The 21,790-nt window shown below is 40.3% G+C and overlaps 1 protein-coding gene across 3 annotated transcripts in view; it reads left to right on the forward strand.

The window, feature by feature from the left end:
- The window catches only part of wuho (tRNA (guanine-N(7)-)-methyltransferase non-catalytic subunit wuho), a 39,210-nt gene extending 26,347 nt beyond the window's left edge, over nt 1-12,863 (forward strand). For 2 of the 3 annotated variants that reach the window (XM_071672056.1, XM_071672058.1), the window contains exons 5-8: nt 92-265; nt 565-791; nt 5,957-6,192; nt 12,656-12,863. In XM_071672056.1, the coding sequence (XP_071528157.1) occupies nt 92-265; nt 565-791; nt 5,957-6,192; nt 12,656-12,810 (792 nt within the window). In that variant the 3' untranslated portion in view covers nt 12,811-12,863. The remainder of the gene's footprint in view (nt 1-91; nt 266-564; nt 792-5,956; nt 6,193-12,655) is intronic. The other variant, XM_071672057.1, reaches the window with a different exon arrangement.
- Nucleotides 12,864-21,790: the final 8,927 nt, after the last annotated feature.

The raw sequence follows: 21,790 nt of genomic DNA on the forward strand, positions 1-21,790 counted from the left end.
ATTCATCGCTTAACTCATATAGAAGAAAGTGCATCAGCTACATTTGGAAAGCTGGTTTTAATTTTATACAGCAACTTTTTTTTTCCTAAAGACAGTTACTGAAGATATCAGATACATCATTACCTGTGATCGAGATGAAAAGATTCGTGTATCCCACTATCCCAATTCTTACAATATTGAGGCCTTCTGTCTTGGACACCAGGAGTTTGTTACACAAGTCAGTCTTTTATCAAAAAGTAACCAACTTATTCTTTCATGCTCAGGGGTAAGTATATCTTAGAGCAAGTGTGTGTAAGTGAAAATTATATTCAGAAATTTTATATTATTAATTCTTTTGAATTACTATCTGTTATAAATATATTTATGTAAAATATTGACATCCTGAAGATAGTGTTTTAGATGCCTGGAATTTAAATCAGTAGTGGCTTGCAGAATCTATCTTCTATGTTTTCTTTGTAGAACACATGCATGGCAGATCCAGGTGGGTCCAGGGGATCATTGCCTCTTTATTTATGTTCCTTACTGATTTATAGATTGAATTTTTTTCCTTTTTATACTTATTAGGATGGAACCCTCAGACTTTGGAATTACTTGAAGGGATTATGTGTGGCATGTATCGATACTAGAGAACAAACCACCTCATTATTGCATCACTATGAGAAGTACATGCAGCAACGAATAAATGAATCTGAAGAGGCAAGAAGATACTTACCAGACTACCCTGCGGTCATGAGCTTCAGTTTACACTCCTCTTGCAGTGAAGACATTCTTGTAGCTGCTTTATTACACAGGTAAGATATACTTTTTTCATACATATTCACTATTTCCCACGTTAGCGAGGTAGCATTAAGAACAAAGGACTGAGCCTTAGTGGGAATATCCTCTTTAGGCCTCCTTCTATGTTCCTTCTTTTGGAAAATTAAAAATGAGAGGGGAGGATATCCAGCCCCCTGCACCCTCCCCTTTTAGTTGCCTTCTACAACACACAGGGAATACATGGGAAGTATTCTTTCTCCCCTATCCCCAGGGATAGGTATGATTGCATGAATTCTCTACCATCCCTTGATATATGGAATAGATGCATTTTTGAAAAGATTCTGTATATCAAAACTTCATGTAGTGAAACCTATTTTCCCATATCCTCCCATAAAGTTAGGGTAAAGTATTAATAATGATATGATGATAATAGTACCTACAGGGAAGGAGTTCAGATGATTGAGAAATGTACAAGAGAAAGTGGCAGGAAGTCAAGAGAAAGGTGCAGAGGTTGAAAAAGGGGGCAAATGAGAATTTGGGTGAGAGAGTATCATTTAGCTTTAGGGAGAATGAAAAGATGTTTTGGAAGGAGGTAATATTGTGCGAGAGACAAGAGAACAAATGGGGACATTGGTGAAGGGCACAAAAGGGGAAGTGATAATAGGTAGTGTTGGAGTGAGGAGGAGACTGAGTATTTTGAAGGATTGTTAAATGTGTTTAATGTGAGAGTGGCAAATGTAGGGTGTTTAGGTCGGGGTGGTATGTGAAGTGGGAGTCAGGAAGAGTGGTTTGTTGAAGAGAGAAGAGGTGGTGAAAGGCTTGCAGAACATGAAATCCAGCAACACGGCAGGATTGGATGACTTTGCTGTTGAATTTATTAAGAAAGAGGGTGACTGTTGTTGTTTAGTTGTTAAGGATATTCAGTGGATTACGGTGAAGTGCCTGAGGATTGGAGGAATGCATGTATAGTGCCATTGTATAAAGGCAAAGGGGATAAAGCCGAGTGTTCAAACTACTGAGGCATAAGTTTGCTGAGTATACCTGGAAAATTCTGTGCAAGGGTATTGATTGAGAAGGTGAAGGCATGTACAAAGCATCACATTGGAGAGGAGTGGTTCGGTTTCAGAAGTGGTAGAGAATCTGTAGATCAAGTGTTCGCTTTGAAGAATGTGTGAGAAATACTGAGAAAACCTGATGGATTTGTATGTGACATTTGTGGAACTGGAGAAGGCATATGATAGGGTTGATAGAGATGTATTGTGGAAGATCTTAAGAATATATGGTGTGTCGAGCTAAGCTGCTAGAAGCAGTGAGAAGGTTTTGTCAAGAGCGAAAGACATGTGTATAGGTTGGAAGAGAGGAGAGTGGTTGGTTCCCAGTGAAGCTCAGTCTTCAGCAAAGGTGTGTGATGTCCCCAGTGTTGTTTAATTTGTTTATTGATGTGGTTTGGAAGGTGAATGCAAGAGTTTTAGAGAGAGGGACAAATATGCAGTCTGTTGGGAATGAGAGAGCCTGGGAAGTGAGTCTGTTGTTGTTCACCAGTGGTACAGCACTGGTGGCTGATTAGAATGAGAAACTGCAGAAGTTGGTGACTGAGTTTGGAAAACTGTGTGAAAGGAGAAAGTTGAGAATAAGTGTGAATAAGAAGTTATTAGGTTCAGCAGGGTTGAGGGACAAGTTAGTTGGGATGTAAGTTTGAATAGAGAAAAATTGGAGGAAGTAAAGTGTTTTCGACATCTGGGAGTGTACTTAGCAGCGAATGGAACCATGGAAGCAGAGGTGGTCACAGGGTGGGAGAAGGGATGAAGTTTCTGGGAGCAATGAAGAATGTTTGTAAAGAGAGAATGTTATCTTGAAGAGCAAAAATGGATATGCTTGAATGAATAGTGGTTCCAAAAATATTATGTTATTGCGAGGCATGGGCTATAGATAGGGTTGTATGGAGGAGAGTGGATGTGTTGGAACTGATATGTTTGCGGATGAAAAAAATATGTGCTGTGAGGTGGTTTGATCAAGTAAGAGAGATGTGTGGAAATGTAAAGAGTGTGGTTGAGAGAGCAGAAGAGGGTGTGTTGAATTGGTTTGGACATATGGAGGGAATGAGTGAGGAAATGTTGACAAAGAGGATATATTTGTCGGAGGTGGAGGGAACAAGGAGAAGCAGGAGACCAAATTAGAGGTGGAAGGATGGAGTGAAAAAGATTTTGAGTGGTCAGGGCTTGAACATACTGGAGGGTGAAAGGTGTGCAAGGAATAGAGTGAATTGGAACAATGTGGTATACTGGGGTCAATGTACTGTCAGTGGACTGAACCAGGGCATGTGAAACGTTGGGTTTACCATGGAAAGGTCTGTGGGGCCTGGATGTGGATAGGGAGCTATGGTTTCAGTGCCTTACACATGACAGCTAAAGACTGAGTGTGAACGAATGTGGCCTTTTTTGTCTGTTTTCATGGCACTACCTTGCTGAAGCAGGGGGTAGCAATGCTGTTTCCTGTGGGGCAGGATTGCACCAGGAATGGATGAAGGCAAGCAAATATGAATATGTACATGTGTATAGATGGAATGATGGAATGAAGAAAGAAGTGGAATGTATGAGAGATGTGGTATGGCAAGGAATGCAAAGGGAATGAATTGTGGAGTGTTACAGTGGGTGAAATGTAATACTTTTAGGTGGTTTGGGCATGTTGAAAGAATACAAGACTGGGAGTTTACAAGGAGAGTGTATGACCATACAGTTAAAGGGGTTGGTGTGATAGGAAGACACCTGTGACATGGGCGAATAGAGTGAGAGGTTAGTGGAGAGAGAGAAATGGTGGAAGAATGCATGGAATGGTGTATGCAAGGGAGGCAGGTGAGGACAGGGATAAGTGGAGCCACTTTTGCTGTGGCCACCCCATTGATGGGAGTTCCCGAAGGGAACTGGCATCAGATATGGATAGATGAATAGTGATCTCTTTCTTAGAGAATAGGGAAAGCTGGGAAAATTGTTTGTATCTGAAGTGCCAGAAAGCATTTGATGCTCTACCTCATGAGAGGTAGATTAAGAATCTTGGTCATGAGGCAGGAATAAGGGGAAATAACTTTAGTGGAGAGAAGATTATCTTAGTGGAAGGGAGCAAGGGATACATGTCAGAGGAGCCATCTCAAAATGAACTGAGGGTATTAACAGAGTGCTGCAGCGTTATGCTCTTAAGATAATTACTTTTTTTGTTGCTTGTGAATGACTTGTTAGAAGGTTTGGACTCCTACCTGATTAGGGAAAAAAAGTTGCTTGTGAATGATGTATCAAAAAGTTTGTACTCTTTCCTGATTATGGTTGCATATGATGCAAATATCATAAAGGAAGTGAAAAAGCATGGAGGAAAGCATCAACTTAAAGGAGACCTTGACATACTCTGAACTTGGTCTGATACATGATTGATGAAGTTCAACCGAAGAAAATGTAGAGGATGAGTCGTAGTGAAAAAAGGCCTTGATATGATTGTAATCTGCAGGAAATAAGCTGCAGGAATCTGTGTGTGAGAAGGGATTTAGAATTGACATTACCCCCTAACCTGTTGCCAAAGTCTGACATTAGGAGAATAGTCAAGTACACAAATTGTTCGCTAGCAAATATTAGAATGACTTTCATGTTTGTGGATATGGAAGTATTTAACAAGCTGCTCATATCGTACACAAAATCATAACTAGAATGTGCTTGTCGTGTTTGATTACTGTACTTAGCTAATGAAGCATAAATCTGATTGAGGACCAGAGGAGGGAAAAAAAGACAATACTAGAATTAAGAGAGCCGAGTTGCAGGTAAAGGCTAAAAGTCTAAAGTTGCCCACCTTGAAGGAGAGTGGAGTATGACCACAGTCTTTTAAGTTTTAAACCAGATTGATGGCATAGAGAGTAAATAGGTCTTCAAAAGAGAACCTGAGGACTTGGCATGAAATGAAGCAAGAAACATAATAGAAAAGATGTAAAAGATTACATTTATAGTATGGGTGATGTAAGAAATTACATTTATAGTATGAGTGATGGATTAGAATGACTGAAGATATTGTTAATGTGAACACTGTTCATAAATTTAAGTTGTATGATAGTAGAGAATGTCAAAGAGATGGGGCCCCTCAAGTATAAGACTCTCTCTCCATACAAAACTGATGGGTGAATAGGTACACACACAAATTCAAAGGTATGAACTCTTACCTGAATATGATTGCAGATGATACAGTTTTCATGAGGGAAATGAAAAACTTGAATGGAGGCATTAAAATTCTCCAAAGCTGGTCTAATACATGGTTAATGAAGTTCACCCTGAGTAAATTTAAGGTAATGAGGATGGGTCAAAGTGAAAGAAGGCCTCACTATGATTATAAATCTAGCAGGAATATGCTTGTGAAAATGTCTAGTGAGTTGACATCTCCCCTTACTTGTCACCTGTGTTCCTCATTAGGACAAAAGTTAGTGATGGACTGCCTGCTGGGAAATATTAGATTAGCTTTCTAAGTATATGAATATGGAAATATTTAACAAGCTACTCATATCCTTCATAGGGCCAAAACTAGAATGTGTGTCTCAAGATTGGGCCCCTCACTTAAGGTAACACAAAAAGATAAAGGAGGGAAGCAAAGATGGTGCTTAGATTAAGAAATCTGAGTGTGAGGGAAAGGCTAAGAAGCCTTAAATTTGCCCTCCATGGAAGAGAAAGGAGTGAGGGGTTGCCTTACTACAAACTTTAAATTTTTTAACCTGATTGATTTGGACAGTGAACAGATCTTTGAAATATATAGGGCTGGGACAACCGGAAAACATTACAAGTTGTTTTAAAGCAAATAAGAAACTTGTTGAAAAAGTTTTGCTGTAGCATAAGTGATGGATGAATGGAATAAACTGAAAGAGGATGTGGTGGATGTGGAGAACATAAAGAAGTTTTAAAGATTGTACAGAATTAGAGCATATTTAAGAGATGGAGCTCCAAGAGAGTAAGACTCCCTTCTTGAGATGCATATGTTGGTTGTGATTGAAAAAAGAAATAGCACCTCAGTTTACTTATACTGATATTATAAACCTTGCATAATGTTATTAATAAGTATCTTTGGAGAATTTTGCACATTCTGTCATGCTTCATCTTTGTATTGCATGAATTAGGTAAATTATTTTTGCTGCTGAATAATTATCTTTAACCTCAATTTAATTTATATCATCTTTCAGAATCCCTGCTGTATTATTGTATAAGATAAAGGGAACAGAAGTGGAACATATATCGACCGTGGAACTTGAAGCAGAACCTCAAGTTGTAGCATGGTCACAATCTGGAGAATTGATTGTCCAGCATGAAGATAATGAGCAGCCTTTGTGCATGTTTAAGCTTCTGAATGGTAAAGTACAGCAAGTGGCTGGGCATGACTTAGTGTCTCTTGGCAGGAAACACAAACACCTATTTACAGGTAAGAAAATGAATTTGGAAATTATTAGAAATAGGTATGCTGTAAGAACTGCAAAGATTATTACTGTTTTTCCTTCTTTGGGCCTACTTTTGAAAGATAATCATGTAAGAAGGTGGGATATTCAGGTCTCTACACCAGCTTTTCTCCCTCTTTGTTGTATTTTACAACACACTGGAGACCCATGTGTGGCAGTCGTTCTGCCCTATCCCCAAGAATGGCTTTATAGTAATGATATATAATATTGATCGAGTAAGTAATGAAAGAGTAATAGAAATGTGTGGAAATAAAAAGAGTGTGGTTGAGAGAGCAGAAGAGGGTATATTGAAATGGTTTGGACATGTGGAGAGAATGAGTGAGAAAAGGTTGACAAAATGGATATATGTGTCAGAGGTGGAGGGAACAAGAAGTGGCAGACCAAATTGGAGGTAGAAGGATGGAGTGAAAAAGATTTTGAGTGATCAGGGCCTGAACATACTGGAGGATGAGAGGAGTGCTAGGAATATAGTGCATTAGGACGATGTGATATACCGGAGTCGATGTGCTGTCAATGGGCAGGTGAAGCGTCTGGGGTAAACCGTGGAAAGGTCTGTGGGGCCTGGATGTGGATAGGGAGATGTGGTTTCGTTGCGTTACACATGATTGCTAGAGACTGAGTGTGAACGAATGTGGCCTATTTTGTCTGTTTTCCTGGTGCCATCTCACTGAAGCAGGGGGTAGCAATGTTGTTTCCTGTGGGGCAGGGTAGTGCCAGGAATGGATGAAGGCAACCAAGTATGAATATGTACATGTGTATATATTGTATATGTGTGTGTATGTGCATGTATATGTATGTATATATCTATATGTTATATGTATATGTATGTGTGCATGTATAGGTATTTATGTATATATGTATGTGTATATATGAGGGGATACGCTATTCTTAGTCTGACGTGGGAAATGGCAATCAAGTATAATTGATGAATATATGAATACAAAATCAGAGGTATTTATTACTTCTCTTGTTTTTCATACCTGTTCACCATATCCCGCCTTAGCATGACAGCATCAGAAAAAAACAACATAGCCTTAGAGGAGAAATTCTTGACTGGCTTCTTCCTCTATTCTTCCTTTTGGAAAGTAATAATTCAGGGGAGAATTTCTGGCTCCCTACCCTTGCCCCTTAGTCACCTTCTTCAATATGCAGGGTAATGTTCTGTATCACAAGAGATTATTTACTTTGTTTCTTCTTCCATAATTGTTCACTGTTTTGTGCTGTGAGTACCACCCATACATTTCTCTTTTCTCAACCATGCTTTGTTATCCCAACATTCACTATCCTTTCTCACTTGCTTGTCTCATACATGCCAGCACTGCTTTCCTAAGTACCTTCCATTCCTCACCCATTCCTTTAGCTTACTCTCATCTTTTTTCCATTTTACACATGATTTTTTTCTGGTATCTCTTAATACAAACTTCTATCACAGCCTCTTTTCACTGATGTCATTTCCTGTAAGGTTTTCTGTCAAAGCCTCTACTAATCTTAACTCTCACCTGCACCAGATAATGATCAGACATCCCACCATTGCCCCTCTCAACATATTCGCATCCAAGGGTCTCAGTTTTGCTCACATATTGATTAGTATGTTATCCAAAAATACTTGTATACCATCTTTCCTATTCTACATACACTTACACATGTCCCTCTTTGTAAACCTGGTATTCCTAGTCTTTAGTCCTTTTTCAGCACAAGTCCACAAGCTGTTCCCTATTTCTCTTCCCCTTACCGAATACCCCATGACCCCTAGTAATACCTTCAACAGCCTCATTACTTACTTTTACATTTGAATTGCTTATTAGTAATACCAGATCTCTTGCATCAAAACTGCAGGGTCACTCAACTACTCCCAAAACACATGCCTCTCCATAGTCCTTCTCATGGCCAGGTGTATAAGCTCTAATAATCACCCATCTCTTGTAACTGACTTTCATTTTTAACCCTTATCTGTCTAAATCTCTCTTCTCTACACAATTTCACTCATTCCTACAACTCCTGCCTTATTTGTAGTGCTACATCTTATTTACTCCATTCAAACTTACTTCTCAATTAATTTGTCCCTCAACCCCACTGAACCTAGTTATGTTGCTCTTATTCACATTTACTCTCAGCTTTCTTTCACACTTTTTACCAGACTTAATCACCAATTTCTGCATTTTCTCACCTGAATCAGCCACCAGTGCTGTATCATCAGCGAACAACAATTGACTCACTTCCCAAGACCTCTCATCCACAACAGACTGCATACTTGCCCCTCTCTCCAAAACTCTTGCATTCGCCTCCCAAACAATCCCATCCATAAACAAATTAAACAACCATGGAGACATCATGCACCCCTGCTGCAAACCGACATTCACTGGGAACCAGTCACTTTCCTCTCCTCCTACTTGTACACATGCCTCACATCCTTGATAAAAACTTTTCACTGCTTCTAGCAACTTACCTCCTACACCATATACTCTTAATACCATCCACAAAGCATCTCTATCAACTCTATCATATGCCTTCTCCAGATCCATAAATGCTACATACACATCCATTAGTTTTTCTAAGTATTTCTCACATACATTCCCCAAAGCAAACACCTGATCCACACATCCTCTACCACTTCTGAAACCACACTGCTCTTCCCCAGTCTGATGCTCTGTACATGCCTTTACCCTCGCAATCAATACCTTCCCATATAATTTCCCAGGAATATTCAACAAATTTATACCTCTGTAATTTGAACACTCTCCTTCATCCCCTTTGCCTTTGTACAATGGCACTATGCATGCATTCCACCAATCCTCAGGCACTTCGCCATGAACCATACATACATGAGTATTCTTACCAACCAGTCAACAATACAGCCACCCCTTTTGTAATAAATTCCACTGCAGTACCATCCAAACCTGCCGCCTTGCCGGCTTTCATCTTCCGCAAAGCTCTCACTACCTCCTCTCTGTTTACCAAACAAACACATTCAACAAACCTTTAAAATACTCATTCCATCTTCTCACTTCACCAATACTTGTTATTACCTCCCTGTTACCCCCCTTTACTGATATTCCCATTTGTTCTCTTCTCTAACACACTTTATTTACCTCTTTCCAAAACGTCTTTTTATTTTCCCTAAAATTTGATGATACTCTCTCATCCCAACTCTCATTTGCCCTCTAGTTTCACCTCTTGCACCTTTCTCTTGACATCCTGCCTCTTTCTTTTATACATTTCCCGGTCATTCGCTGTACTTTCCTTGCAAAAATCGTCCAAATACCTCTCTGTTATCTTTCACTAACAATCATACTTCTTCATCCCACCACTCACTACCCTTTCTAATCTTCCCACCTCCCACCTTTCTCATGCCACAAGCATCTTTTGCACAAGCCATCACTGCTTCCCTAAATACATCCTTTTCCTCCCCCACTCCTCTTACACCAGTTGCTCTCACCTTTTTCTATTCTGCACTCAATCTCTCCTGGTATTTCCTCACACAAGTCTCCTTTCCAAGCTCACTTACTCTCACCATTCTCTTCACCCCAACATTCCCTGTTTTCTGAAAACCTCTTCAAATCTTCACCTTTGCCTCCACAAGATAATGATGAGACATCCCTCATTTGCCCCTCTTAGCACATCCAAAAGTCTCTCTTTCATGCACCTGTCGATTAATACATAATCCAGTAACGCTCTCTGGCCATCTCTCCTACTTACATACTTATACTTATGTATATCTCTCTTTTTAAACCAGTTATTTCCAATCACCAGTCCTTTTTCAACACATAAATCTACAAGCTCTTCACCATTTCCATTTACTACACTGAACACCCCATTTACACCAGTTATACCCTCAACTGCCACATTATTCACCTTTGCATTCAAATCACCCATCACTATAACCCAGTCTCGTGCACCAAAGCTGCTAACACACTCACTCAGCTGCTCCCAAAACACTTTCCTCTCATGATCTTTCTTCTCATGCCCAGGTGCATATGCACCAATAATCACCCATCTCTCTCCATCCACTTTCAGTTTTACCCATATCAATCTAGAGTTTACTTTCTTACACTCTATCACATACTCCCACAACTCTTGCTTCAGGAGTAGTGTTACTCCTTCCTTTGCTCTTGTCCTCTCACCAACCCCAGACTTTACTCCCAAGACATTCCCAAATCACTCTTCCCCTTTACCCTTGAATGGAGAAAAACTGGAGGAAATAAAGTGTTTTAGATATCTGGGTGTGGATTTAACAGCTGATGGAACCATGGAAGCAGAAGTGAGTCACAGGGTGGGGGAGATGGTGAAGGTTCTGAGAGCATTGAAGAATGTGTGGAAGGCGAGAATGTTATCTGGAGAGCAAAAATGGATATATTTGAAGGAAAAGTGGTTCCAACAATGTTATATGATTGCAAGGTATGGGCTATAGATAGGGTTGTGCAGAGGAGGGTGGATGTGTTGGAAATGAAATGTTTGAGGACAATATGTAGTGTGAGGTGGTTTGATCGAGTAAGTAATTAAAGGGCAAGAGAGATGTCTGGTAATAAAAAGAATGTGGTTGAGAGAGCAGAAGAGGGTGTTTTGAAATGGTTTGGTCACATGGAGAGAATGAGTGAGGAAAGATTGACAAAGAGGATATATATGTCAGAGGTGGAGGGAATGAGAAGTGGGAGACCAAATTGGAGGTGGAAGGATGGATCGAAAAAGATTTTGAGCGATCGGAGCCTGAACATACAGGAGGGTGAAAGGAATAGAGTGAATTGGAATGATGTGGTATACCAGGGTCGACGTGCTGTCAATGGATTGAACCAGGGTATGTGAAGCGTGTGGGGTAAACCATGGAAAGTTTTGTGGGGCCTGGATGTGGAAAGGGAGCTGTGGTTTCGGTGCATTATACATGACAGCTAGAGACTGAGTATGAACGAATGTGGTCTTTGTTGTCTTTTCCTAGCGCTATTTTGCACGTGCGGGGGGAAGGAGGGTGCTGTTTTTCATGTGGCATGGTGGAGACAGGAATGGATGAGGGAAAGTATGAATATGTACATGTGTATCTATGTATATGACTGTGTATGTATACATTGAATTGTATAGGTATGTATATGTGCGTGTGTGGGCATTTATGTATATACATGTGTATGTGGAGGGGTTGGGCCATTCTTTCATCTGTTTCCTTGCGCTGCCTCGCTAATACGGGAGATAGCAACTAAGTATAATAAATGAATATGAATACATCTTGTTTGCATCTTGCCGTCACACTAACTCACACTAACTCCTGACTTTACCCTAAGACATTCCCGAATCATTCTTCCCTTGTACCTGTTAGTTTTGTGTCACTCAGAGCCAGAACATCCAGGTTACTTTCCTGAAACATTTCACCTGTCTCCCCGTACTTCTCATCTTGGTTACATCCACAACTATTTAGACTCTCCAGGATGAGCCTGAGAGTGGTTTATTCCTTGCAAATACCTTTATTCAGCATAAGATGATCCACAGGTGAACAGAGATGAGGAATGATGGAAGAGAAGAGCAAAAGACTTTCATTGATTGTATGGCAGTGGATAAAAGATTGAGAAGACAGTGCTAGGGGCTAGAGTTAAGAGGATTCTTTGGAGACTCTGACCATTTCACAGTTCTTGTGGAGATAGAAGTGAAGGTATGGTATAAAAGAAAATGGAGAGGGAAAAGTTTTGGCAAACAAGAAGATGAACCAGATAAAATTTAGGGAGAACTATGAAAGAAAGTTAACAGAAAACTTAGATGGAAGTTCAGTGAATGTAGGGATGCAGTCATGTGTGAATTCTTTTTTTATGTGAATAAAGTAGAAGGGTTAGGGACTCCCTCAGAAAGGCATCCAGGCATTAGTAAAGGTCCCTATATTAAATTGGTAGATAGTTATGTAACCCTAAGAACCATCTACAGGATGCTTGCAGCTTTAAGGTTGCACTCCGTGTGTGGACAGGGTAAGATTAGCATCTTTGTATAAGAAGTTCCTCAGTAAGACTTTATCTTATATTGATACAATGATAATAAATGGTTTATTGAACGTAGGCTGTCATTTGGCAGAAAATATGCATTTGAGATATCACAGGACTGGGAGGTCATTAATGACTAGTTAGCTAATTAATCATACAGAATTTTAAGATCAAGGTAGGGTTGAATATTTCCATGTTTAGGACAAGTGTGTAAGTGATGTACATCCATAGTCAAAATGACTGATGCTGATGATACAACCTCTTAAAAGATAACTTTTTGCTTGGCATATTTTCATTGCATGTAAAGTTAGCGAATACCCTAAATTGAAAGTTGGAATGGGCAACTTATTGAAAGTACTTTTTTTTAATGCAAGTAGAAATTAATGAGATTTGCTTGCAAAAATATTGCACTGTTATATAGATTGACCATTTCTGTTATTGGTATATTTAAGTAATAGTTCACAATGTTTGTTTTCAGAAGGACAGAGCTGGCTAAATTTGGATATTCTTTACAAGCAACGGTATGATAATGTAGCAGATTACATGAAGAAGAAGGAAGAAAGATTGGCGATGGAAAAGGCAGCAAAAGATGGCTTGATTCCTCCATATAAGAAAGGAAGATGGTCAAAGTAACAATAAGTGTACTTATTGGAGAAGTTTTAATAAATCTTTTATTTTTCCAGAAACACGTTATTATATCATGCATATACTCCAAGAAAGTTAGAAATACCCATGAGTTATTTTTTCATGTCAGATTCACCAAGAAACTGCAGTAAAGCAAGGCCTAAAGCTATAACTTGCTTCCTTAAGCTGTTGAGTTTATTTTATATTATACTCTCTCTTCCTGCTACTTGGTTGCTAACAGTCTTAATATCTCCAGATGGATATTTAGGTGAGCTAAGCAACGCTTCTAGACAGTATCATTTACATATCAAGTTTTGCACCTTGATTTCAAGGCTGCATGGTAAGCCTGTGTGGTGGCTGAAGTGGCGGTGTGTGATGGTTTCTCACCACCGCTTGTTATACTCCAGCCATGCTCGTAAAATTGCATGTTCTTATGTTTTATAGGAAGGAAACTGAGCAACTTTTAATTAGATTTGGAGGATCAGGTAGATGCGATGATGATCTGCCTTTAGATCATGTGGAGAATGATTTAATGATTGCTGACTCTTCTAGTATTGAAAATTGATCAAGATGAGGCAGAAGAAGGTTTTGTAACAAAATTGGAGCAGGATTGCTTGTTCCTGTCTGACCTTTACCAAACTCTATCTAACTAGTGTGGCCGGTAATTTTACAATATTTATATTTTTTGCTGAATCACGTTGATTATCACAAAGACAGATCATATAAGATGATGATTATCAGTGATCAAGTTTTAGGTGTAGGTGAAATAAATGATAAAACATGCAGTGGCAACTCACTTAACACTTAGGCTTCTTTTCTGCACTTTTTAGCTGCTTGTGTTGAAACATTTACAAAACTACACTTTATTAGAGTGAAAGTATTGGATAGAATTTATTATTGAAGCAGTTTTCTTAGTTATATCAATAAATTTGCAATTGTGAATTTAGATACATTTCTTTACTTAAAATAATGTGAATTTTAAGGGTTAGAAAAGGAAAATTAATGAAACATGTAAAGGTCAAGTCAAATCTCTGTTGATAAGTGCCATGTAATCATGTGTAAGAAATTTGAAGCTGCATAAACTAAATAGAGACTGACATGAAGAAATTGATCATTTTAAGGATTACCATGAGTAATGTTACAAAACCAGTGCAAGAAGAAAGAACACTGAGAAACATACAAAAATAAGTTCCATACACATTCCAGGTTAGAAAACTGGAGAAGAAAGAAATTCTAGGCATGCGTAGTTGAAAGAAATATTACAGTCCTCAGTTACCTCCAGCTCTCTCTGATAGAAGGTAGAGTGTGGGAAATGAAATTGAGACTGTTGTCCAAAATTTGAGAGTATCTTGCCTAATCAACAAATATTTAAGAGAGAAAGTTGTGCAAGAGTAAAAGGAAAATTATGCATTTCTTTTCCAGTTAATAGAGAATACAGAACACATTTGGTATTGGCCTTCATCATGAAAAGGAAGATTCATACACAGATCATAGTAGAGAAAGGTGTAAGATTTTGAGGAAATTGTATGAATAGGTTTTTAGTGAGCTGATAAACATTCTGTTGATTGATAGCCCATTAGAATTCTTCATGAACGTTCCTTTCATGTAAAGAATATATTGCAAATCAACTTAGCTCTATCCACCTTTGTGATAGCCACTGGAAGCATGCCCATACATTCTGTAGGACTAGATTCCCAATACATCTGATATAAAAGTAAAGTGTGGTACAGTTTACGAAAAAATGTTTGGATTCATCACTACTATTTCATAGCTAGAATATTGCCGACAACACTAAAGAATGGTGTAAAAGTGACTCATAACTACAAGCCAATAGTCCCAGTACCCTGTCATAGATGTTTTTAAACAGAATTGGAATATGGAAGGAGAGATCAGCATCTGTAAGGTCAAAGGGTTGACTGTAGGCTTACTGCCACGTCCAGGAATCAGGTGTATATCTACTCTGCTTGATTTATAAATAATTTGTCTGGGCAGTATTGTAAGAGGTTTGCCTGCACTCCATTTGACCCTGGTGAATAGTTTTCTTTAAGCTGATTGAATGCTTCAGTGATGTATCGTTCTTATATGTTTTATAAGTAAGCCTCTCATTCTTCTCTTTGATCACCTGTATGGCTTTTGGGGATATTCTTTCCTATCTTACTAATGTCTGTTCATCATTCCTGAGAGACTTTGGGTAATCTAATGTGGTTGACCTTGATAAATTAAAAGTTTTGATGGGGTTTGGCATCAGGGTGTCACCTTTAAGCTCCCCTCTTTTAGCTTCCCTCCCTATTTTTGCTCCTTCATATCTTGCTTCCTCTCTGGCCAATCTATCTCAGTGTTTTTTTTTTTTATCGACCTCTTCCCCTTTCTCCATCAATAGTGATGTCCCTCAAAGTTTTGTCCTTTCTCGTACTCTTTTTTCCTATTTATCACTGATTTCCTTTCTTCCACAAATTACCATATGTGCTCATATGCTGATGGCTCAAGACTGCATTCCTCCTCATCCTTCAATTTTTCTTCCATCCTTCAATTTTTCTTCTATCACTCAATCTGTATATCTTCTTGACACAACTTTCTCAATAAACTTGACTTGGACAGGATATCTCATTGGGGTAGATGAAGTCTGGTTATGTTTAATGTTTCCAAGACCCAGTTTATGCCCATCTCTCTATCAAAAAATTCTTCACTTCGAATTCTTAACTCAGGTAATATACTTTGTATTGCTGTAACATTCACTCTCTCCTGGAAGCCCCACATTACAGAAGTAGCTGTCTGCTGCTGTGAGACTGGGAGTTCTGTATAGAAGTCAAAATTTCTTTCTTTGTTTTTGTACAGTTGCTCCGTTTATACAAAGAAATGCTCTCTCCTTGTTTGGAGTACTGCTCTCACATCTAGTGTGGGTTTAGTTCTGTATTCTTAATTGACAGAGTCGAGCCAAAAGTGGTCTGACTTGTCAGGTGTCTCAGGCAAACTTCAGAACTTGACCCACATGCCTTATACTGCAAAGTTGGTCAACTCCCTCTTTGTAGGTATTACTGTGGATTGTGCTCCCAAGAGCAGGCTGCTTGTGTGCCCACTCCAATAGCTAGACCGTGCAATGCTTGGCAAGCTGCTGCAACACATGATTATTGTGTTGCTGTTGGTAATAAAAAGTGTTGTTGAGAGAGCTGAAGAGGGTGTGTTGAAATGGTTTGGACATGTGGAGAGAATGGGTGAGGTGAAGTTAACACAAAGGATATATGTCAGAAGTAGAGGAGATGAGGAAAAGGAGGAGACCAAATTGGTGATGGAAAGATGAAGGGAAAAGATTTTAAGTGACTGGAGTCTGAATGTGCAAGAGAGTGAAAGGTGTGCTTTATAGAGTTAATGTGAACAATGTGTGGTATACAGGGGTCGAAGTTTTGTCTGTGGAATGACCAGGGCATTTTGTGACTTTTCACTCGTGATGTAACCTCGAACAGACAGAGTCTGATAAAGCACACATGCATATGTATATATATGTGTGAAAGGAGAAAGTTGAGAGTAAATGTGAATAAGCGTAAGGTTATTAGGTTCAGTAAGGTTGAGGTACAAGTTAACTGGTATGTAAATTTGAAGGGAGAAAGATTGGAAGAAGTGAAGTGTTTTAGATATCTGGGAGTGGACTTGGCAGCGAGTGGAACCATGGAAGCGGAAGTGAGTCACAGGTTGGGGAGGGGTCAGAGGTTTTGGGAGCGATGAAGAGTGTGTGGAAGGAGAGAGCATTATTTTGGAGAGCTAAAATCGGTATGTTTGAAGGAATAGTAGCTCCAACAATGTAATTTGTCTGCGTGGCATGGGTTACAGATAGGGTTGAAAGGAGAGGGTGGATGTGTTGGAAAGGAAATGTTTAAGGACAATGTATGGTGTGAGGTGGTTTGATCGAGTATGTAATGAAAGGGTAAGAGATATTTATTTATTTGCTTTGTCGCTGTCTCCCGCGTTAGCGAGTTAGCGCAAGGAAACAGACAAAAGAATGGCCCAACCCGCCCCATACACATGTATATACATACATGTCCACCCATGCACAATATACATACCTATACATCTCAATGTACACATATATATACACACACAGACATATACATATATACACATGTACATAATTCATACTGTCTGCCTTTATTTGTTCCCATCGCCACCTCGCCACACATGGAATAACAACCCCCTCCCTCCACATGTGTGCAAGGTAGCGCTAGGAAAAACACCAAAGGCCCCATTCGTTCACACTCAGTCTCTAGCTGTCATGTAATAATGCACCGAAACCACAGCTCCCTTTCCACATCCAGGCCCCACACACTTTGCATGGTTTACCCCAGACGCTTCACATGCCCTGGTTCAATCCATTGACAGCACGTCGACCCCGGTATACCACATCGTTCCAATTCACTCTATTCCTTGCACACCTTTCACCCTCCTGCATGTTCAGGCCCCTATCACTCAAAATCTTTTTCACTCCATCTTTCCACCTCCAACTTGGTCTCCCACTTCTCCTTGTTCCCTCCACCTCTGACACATATATCCTCTTGGTCAGTCTTTCCCCACTCATTCACTCCATGTGACCAAACCATTTCAAAACACCATCTTCTGCTCTCTCAACCACACTCTTTTTATTTCCACACATCTCTCACCCTCACATTACTTACTCGATCAAACCACCTCACACCACATATTGTCCTCAAACATCTCATTTCCAGCACATCCACCCTCCTGCGCACAACTCTATCCATAGCCCACGCCTCACAGCCATACATCATTGTTGGAACCACTATTCCTTCAAACATACCCATTTTTGCTTTCCGAGATAATGTTCTCGACTTCCAAACATTCTTCAAGGCTCCCAGAATTTTCGCCCCCTCCCCCACCCTATGATTCACTTCCGCTTCCATGGTTCCATCCGCTGCCAAATCCACTCCCAGATATGTAAAACACTTCACTTCCTCCAGCTTTTCTCCATTCAAACTTACCTCCCAATTGACTTGACCCTCAACCCTACTGTACCTAATAACCTTGCTCTTATTCACATTTACTCTTAACTTTCTTCTTTCACACACTTTACCAAACTCAGTCACCAGCTTCTGCAGTTTCTCACATGAATCAGCCACCAGCGCTGTATCATCAGCGAACAACAACTGACTCACTTCCCAAGCTCTCTCATCCAGAACAGACTGCATACTTGCCCCTCTTTCCAAAACTCTTGCATTCACCTCCCTAACAACCCCATCCATAAACAAATTAAACAACCATGGAGACATCACACACCCCTGCCGCAAACCAACATTCACTGAGAACCAATCACTTTTCTCTCTTCCTACACGTACACATGCCTTACATCCTCGATAAAACTTTTCACTGCTTCTAACAACTTGCTTCCCACACCATATATTCTTAATACCTTCCACAGAGCATCTCTATCAACTCTATCATATGCCTTCTCCAGATCCATAAATGCCACATACAAATTCATTTGTTTTTCTAAGTACTTCTCGCACATATTCTTCAAAGCAAACACCTGATCCACACATCCTCTACCACTTCTGAAACCACACTGCTCTTCCCCAATCTGATGCTCTGTACATGCCTTCACCCTCTCAATCAATACCCTCCCATATAATTTACCAGGAATACTCAACAAACTTATACCTCTGTAATTTGAGCACTCAGTCTTATCCCTTTTGCCTTGTACAATGGCACTATGCACGCATTCCGCCAATCCTCAGGCACCTCACCATGAATCATACATACATTAAATAACCTTACCAAACAGTCAACAATACAGTCACCCCCTTTTTTAATAAACTCCACTGCAATGCCATCCAAACCTGCTGCTTTGCTGGCTTTCATCTTCCGTAAAGCTTTTACTACCTCTTCTCTATTTACCAAATCATTTTCCCTAACCCTCTCACTTTGCACACCACCTCGACCAAGACACCCCACATCTGCCACTCTATCATCAAACATATTCAACAAACCTTCAGAATACTCACTCCATCTCCTTCTCACATCACCACTACTTGTTATCACCTCCCCATTTGCCCCCTTCACTGAAGTTCCCCTTTGCTCCCTTGTCTTACGCACTTTATTTACCTCCTTCCAAAACATCTTTTTATTCTCCCTGAAATTTAATGATACTCTCTCGCCCCAACTCTCATTTGCCCTCTTTTTCACCTCTTGCACCTTTCTCTTGACCTCCTGCCTCTTTCTTTTATACCTCTCCCACTCATTTGCATTTTTTCCCTGCAAAAATCGTTCAAATGCCTCTCTCTTCTCTTTCACTAATAATCTTACTTCTTCATCCCACCACTCACTACCTTTTCTAATCAACCCACCTCCCATGCTTCTCATGCCGCAAGCATCTTTTGCGCAAGCCATCACTGCTTCCCTAAATACATCCCATTCCTCCCCCACTCCCCTTACCTCCTTTGTTCTCACCTTTTTCCATTCTGTACTCAGTCTCTCCTGGTACTTCCTCATACAAGTCTCCTTCCCAAGCTCACTTACTCTCACCACTCTCTTCACCCCAACATTCTCTCTTCTTTTCTGAAAACCCCCACAAATCTTCACTTTTGCTTCCACAAGATAATGATCAGACATCCCTCCAGTTGCACCTCTCAGTACATTAACATCCAAAAGTCTCTCGTGCATCTATCAATTAACACGTAATCCAATAACGCTCTCTGGCCATCTCTCCTACTTATATACGTATACTTATGTATATCTCGCTTTTTAAACCAGGTATTCCCAATCACCAGTCCTTTTTCAGCACATGAATCTACAAGCTCTTCACCATTTCCATTTACAACACTGAACACTCCATGTATACCAGTTATTCCCTCAACTGCCACATTACTCACCTTTGCATTCAAATCACCCATCACTATAACCCGGTCTTTTGCATCAAAACCATTAACACACTCATTCAGCTGCTCCCAAAACACTTGCCTCTCATGATCTTTCTTCTCATGCCCAGGTTATGCATATGCACCAACAATCACCCATCTCTCTCCATCAACTTTCAGTTTTACCCATATCAATCTAGAATTTAATTTCTTACACTCTATCACATACTCCCACAACTCCTGATTCAGGAGTAGTGCTACTCCTTCCCTTGCTCTTGTCCTCTCACTAACCCCTGACTTTACTCCCAAGACATTCCCAAACCACTCTTCCCCTTTACCCTTTAGCTTCACCCATCACTATAACCCGGTCTTTTGCATCAAAACCATTAACACACTCATTCAGCTGCTCCCAAAACACTTGCCTCTCATGATCTTTCTTCTCATGCCCAGGTTATGCATATGCACCAACAATCACCCATCTCTCTCCATCAACTTTCAGTTTTACCCATATCAATCTAGAATTTAATTTCTTACACTCTATCACATACTCCCACAACTCCTGATTCAGGAGTAGTGCTACTCCTTCCCTTGCTCTTGTCCTCTCACTAACCCCTGACTTTACTCCCAAGACATTCCCAAACCACTCTTCCCCTTTACCCTTTAGCTTCGTTTCACTCAGAGCCAAAACATCCAGGTTCCTTTCCTCAAACATACTACCTATCTCTCCTTTTTTCTCATCTTGGTTACATCCACACACATTTAGACACCCCAATCTGAGCCTTCGAGGAGGATGAGCACTCCTCGCGAGACTCCTGTTTCCCCTTTTAGAAAGTTAAAATACAAGGAGGGGAGGGTTTCTGGCCTCCCGCTCCCGTCCCCTTTAGTCGCCTTCTACAACACGTGAGGAATGCATGGGAAGTATTCTTAATCCTCTATCCCCAGGGATAAGGGGTAAGAGATATGTGTGGAAATTAAAAGTGTGGTTGAGAGAGCAGAAGAGGGTGTGTTGAAATGGTTTGGACACATGGAGAGAATGAGTGAGGAAAGATTGAGAAAGAGAATATGTGTGTCAGAGGTGGAGGGAACAAGGAGAAGCGTGGGACCAAATTGGAGGTAGAAGGATGGAGTGAAAAAGATTTTGAGGAATCGTGGTCTGAGCATACAGGAGGGTGAGAGGAATGCAAGGAATAGAGTGAATTGGAATGATGTCATATACTGGGGTCGACAAGCTGTCATTGGACTGAACCAGGGCATGTGAAGCATCTGGCGTAACCATGGGAAGGTTTGTGGGGCCTGGATGTGAACAGGGAGCTGTGGTTTCAGTGCATTACACATGACAGCTAGATACTGAGTGTTAACGAATATGGCCTTTTTTTGTCTGTTTTCTTGGCGCCACCTCGCTGATGCAGGGGTTCCGATTCTGTTTCTTGTGGGTTGGGGTAGCAACGTGAATGGCGGGAATTGATGAAGGCAGCATGTATGAATATGTTATTATATTTATTTTTTTATACTTTGTTGCTGTCTCCCATGTTAGCAAGGTAGTGCAAGGAAACAGACGAAAGAATGACCCAACCCACCCACATACACATGTATGTACATAAACGCCCAGTCACACACATATACATACCTATACATTTCAATGTATACATACATATACATACACAGACATATACATATATATACACATGTACATATTTAGAAATGCTGCCTTCATCCAGTCCTGTTGCAACCCCACCACTCATCACACACACACACACACACACACACACACACGCACGTGCGTGAGGTAGCACTTGGAAAAGACAACAAAGGCCACATTCGTTCACACTCAGTCTCTAGCTGTCATATGTAATGCACTGAAACCACAGCTCCCTTTCCACATCCAGGCCCCACAAAACTTTCCATGGTTTACCCCAAACGCTTCACATGCCCTGGTTCAATCCATTGACAGCGCGTTGACCCCGGTATACCACATTGTTCCAATTCACTCTATTCCTTGCATGCCTTTCACCCTCCTGGTTGTTCAGGCCCTGATCGCTCAAAATCTTTTTCACTTCATCCTTCCACCTCCAATTTGGTCTCCCACTTCACTTGGTTCCCTCCACCTCTGACACGTATATCCTCTTTGTCAA

The sequence above is a fragment of the Panulirus ornatus genome, chromosome 17, assembly GCF_036320965.1.
Source record: "Panulirus ornatus isolate Po-2019 chromosome 17, ASM3632096v1, whole genome shotgun sequence".
In the NCBI taxonomy this organism is placed as follows: domain Eukaryota; kingdom Metazoa; phylum Arthropoda; class Malacostraca; order Decapoda; family Palinuridae; genus Panulirus; species Panulirus ornatus.